This window comes from Lactuca sativa, chromosome 8, assembly GCF_002870075.4.
Source record: "Lactuca sativa cultivar Salinas chromosome 8, Lsat_Salinas_v11, whole genome shotgun sequence".
NCBI lineage: Eukaryota > Viridiplantae > Streptophyta > Magnoliopsida > Asterales > Asteraceae > Lactuca > Lactuca sativa.
In genome coordinates, this window is record NC_056630.2 from 65,415,637 (window position 1) to 65,418,664 (window position 3,028).

A 3,028-nucleotide genomic window follows, 5' to 3' on the forward strand; every position below is an offset into this window, starting at 1 on the left:
CCTGAAAGCTAAGATGTGGAATTTATTTTAGAACGCATGATAACATATTGATTTTTTTTTTAACTTTGTTGTTTTTAACATTAATGTTTTAAAAAACCGGTTTGAACCGGCCGGTCGAACCGGTTGGACCGGGAACCGGAGAAGATAGCGGTTCAACTATCATCGGTTTTATATTGATTTCTGAACCGGATTGAACCGTCCGGTTTTTAGAAAAACTCGGTTGAACCGGTCAAAATAAACCGGTTGAACCGGTTAAAGTGAATAAAAACACATGGAAAGAACCATTTGAATAAAAACTTTGGTGATTTTTTTAAATATATTTGATTTTCTCTAAATAAAAACATATGATAAATGTTATAAAGTTTTTTTGATGTGTTTGTATTCATTTAAAACTATATTTTGTTTTGGTATTATATTTTATTTTCTTTTTAACGTATATGGATTGATGTAAAACACTCGAACTTATGGTTATGTGTTATTTTAATATATTTGGATTGATCTACAACTTATTTTTATGTATATTTCTAATGTTTGAACTAGTAAACGTCAAATTCATAATTCATATGTATATATATATATATATATATATATATATATATGTGTGTGTGTGTGTGTGTGTGTGTGTGTGTAGGAAAATAGGAAAAATGATGAAAATTATAGAAGCCGGTTGACCCGGCGGTCAAACCGGTTGAACCGGAAATTGGTAAGCATACCGGTTCAACAAAAAAACCGGTTTTTAAAACATTGGTTTTTAACACACAATGCGTTATTGTTCCAGAATATATTAATCTTCCAAAATACATATGTATAGTTATGTATTTACATCTTTTTTTCAAGAAAATATTAGCTAAGTGGTTCAAATACATTTATCAATTAATCGATTCTTAACGAATTAACTTTTATTTTAGAGAATGAATTTTGATTCTTCAAGAATGTTTTAGGAAGAATGTCATTCTTAACAATAAGCATGTAGTTTCAACTAACCAAATTGATTCTTTATCATTCTAAAAATGTTTATTTAACTAAAAAAATTGATTCTGAATCTTCTAAAAAATGTTTATTTAACTATAAAAATTGATTTTTAATCATTCTCAAAAATCAATATTTAATATTCTTTAAGAATGTTTCTAATAACTGGTGATTTAAAATTTTGAGGAAACGATACGTTTAAATTGATTATTTTTCTTATAAATTGTGTAATTTAAAAAAATGTTTATTTAAATGTTTATTTGTTTTATTTTTTTATTAATTGACTTGACTTGTTTACCTAGAATGTAGTTAATTCTATTTCTCTCTCTTAATAAATTATCATAATTGCCATTATAATTAATTAAGTATAGCTATATAGTGAATGCTAGTCCGTATTAATAAAATGTACCGTAAGATCTCCACTTTTCATTTTTTTAATCTAATGACTAAAATTTAGTGATACACTCACACAATATTTATGATCTAGATTTGATCCTAACCCTATATATATATATATATATATATATATATATATATATATATATATATATATATATATATATATAATATTTCCACTGCACTGCAGCTATCTTTATGGTGGCAATATACAGATATAGTATTAATTTCATATGGGGTAAGTAGCAAATTAAGGGCCAATAATTGAATTGAAACACTCGATATAAAGCCGAGGAGCTGTATTACCTTTCTCATACTTCTCTTCTTCAATTCGCTTGTTTTTCATATAATCATATATCATCACTAGAGATGACTTTAAGTGGTACACTAGTGAATCAAGTTACCATCAAATCCGATGGTGATGTGTTCCATGAAATCTTTAGACAAAGACCACATCATATATCTGAAATGAGCCCAGGTTGCATAAAAAATGTTGATCTGCATGAGGGTGAATGGGGTGTGGTTGGATCTGTGATTGTCTGGGACTTTATCCATGGTAAGTTCATTCAGATTTACAACAAAAAACAAACATATTATTCATATTCTAATTGAACTACTTATGGTGTATATTATATCCCACGATAGATGGGAAGGCAAAAGTGGCTAAAGAAGTGATTGAAGCGATCGATGAGGAGAAAAAGTCAGTGTGCTTCAAGGTGATTGGGGGTGATATACTGGAGGCTTACAAGACATTCTTGATCACAGTTCATGTGGACACCAATGGAGAAGAGAACATTGTGACTTGGACTTTCCATTACGAGAAGGTCAATGAGAATATTGATGACCCCCACACTTTGATGGATTTCTGCCTCACCGTCACCAAGGATATTGAGAACCATCACCTCCCAAAAGCAAACTGAATCTAAAATGCGTGTTTGTTTGTGTTAATTACATATGTGGAGTGGAATTATGTTTGTATGATTTTTTTTTTGTGTGTGTGTGAGATCTAATATTAATCTATGTATTATAGATGCATAATTTTATGAATAAAAAATGAATCGTACTTTTGATTCGTTTAATGACTTTCAATTTGCATTATATATGCATCATGCATGTGAAGCTTCAAATATATTTTTTTAATGACACGCAATCTAAATTTGATGCAGACTAATAAACTTCAGAGTAAAAATGTCTGTGTTTATGTATTTTTTTAGTTAACTTTTTTATTTTTCTAGTTTGGACACAATCTAAATGATGTTTGATTTTATTTTCTGGACAAAACCGTAAAATTGGTCGATATGGTTTCTTATTTTCTATTGATCTGTTCCAATAACTTTTAAACTTGAAGATTACATCAAAAATCCAGGTTTCATTGCGCGTTTGATCCTTGGACGTAACAATTGTTAACTCCTTCCTTAGCAACTCTCATGTGCCCCTCACGTGAGGTTAAAGTGTTTTTTTTCCCTCTTAACAGATCAGTAAAGAAAAAACATATCCACCTCCCCACCCCGCCTTTTTCTTCCTCACCTCATCTATAACTCGAATTATACACACCGGGGCAGTTTTTAGTTGGTGACGGCGGTGGCACCGACAACACTTGTTTTTTCTATACACAATAGAAAAAATATTGAATTTTTTTTACCTATCGTGCCACTACGTAAAT

At 29.9% G+C, this 3,028-nt stretch overlaps 1 protein-coding gene across 1 annotated transcript; it reads left to right on the forward strand.

Annotated features, from left to right (window-relative positions):
* The first annotated feature begins 1,675 nt into the window (after positions 1-1,675).
* LOC111899313 (kirola) lies at positions 1,676-2,447 on the forward strand. Its single transcript, XM_023895167.3, has 2 exons — positions 1,676-1,921; positions 2,011-2,447. Exons 1-2 carry the CDS (start codon positions 1,735-1,737, stop codon positions 2,283-2,285), a joined length of 462 nt encoding a protein of 153 aa, XP_023750935.1. The 5' UTR covers positions 1,676-1,734; the 3' UTR covers positions 2,286-2,447.
* The last annotated feature ends 581 nt before the right edge of the window (positions 2,448-3,028 follow it).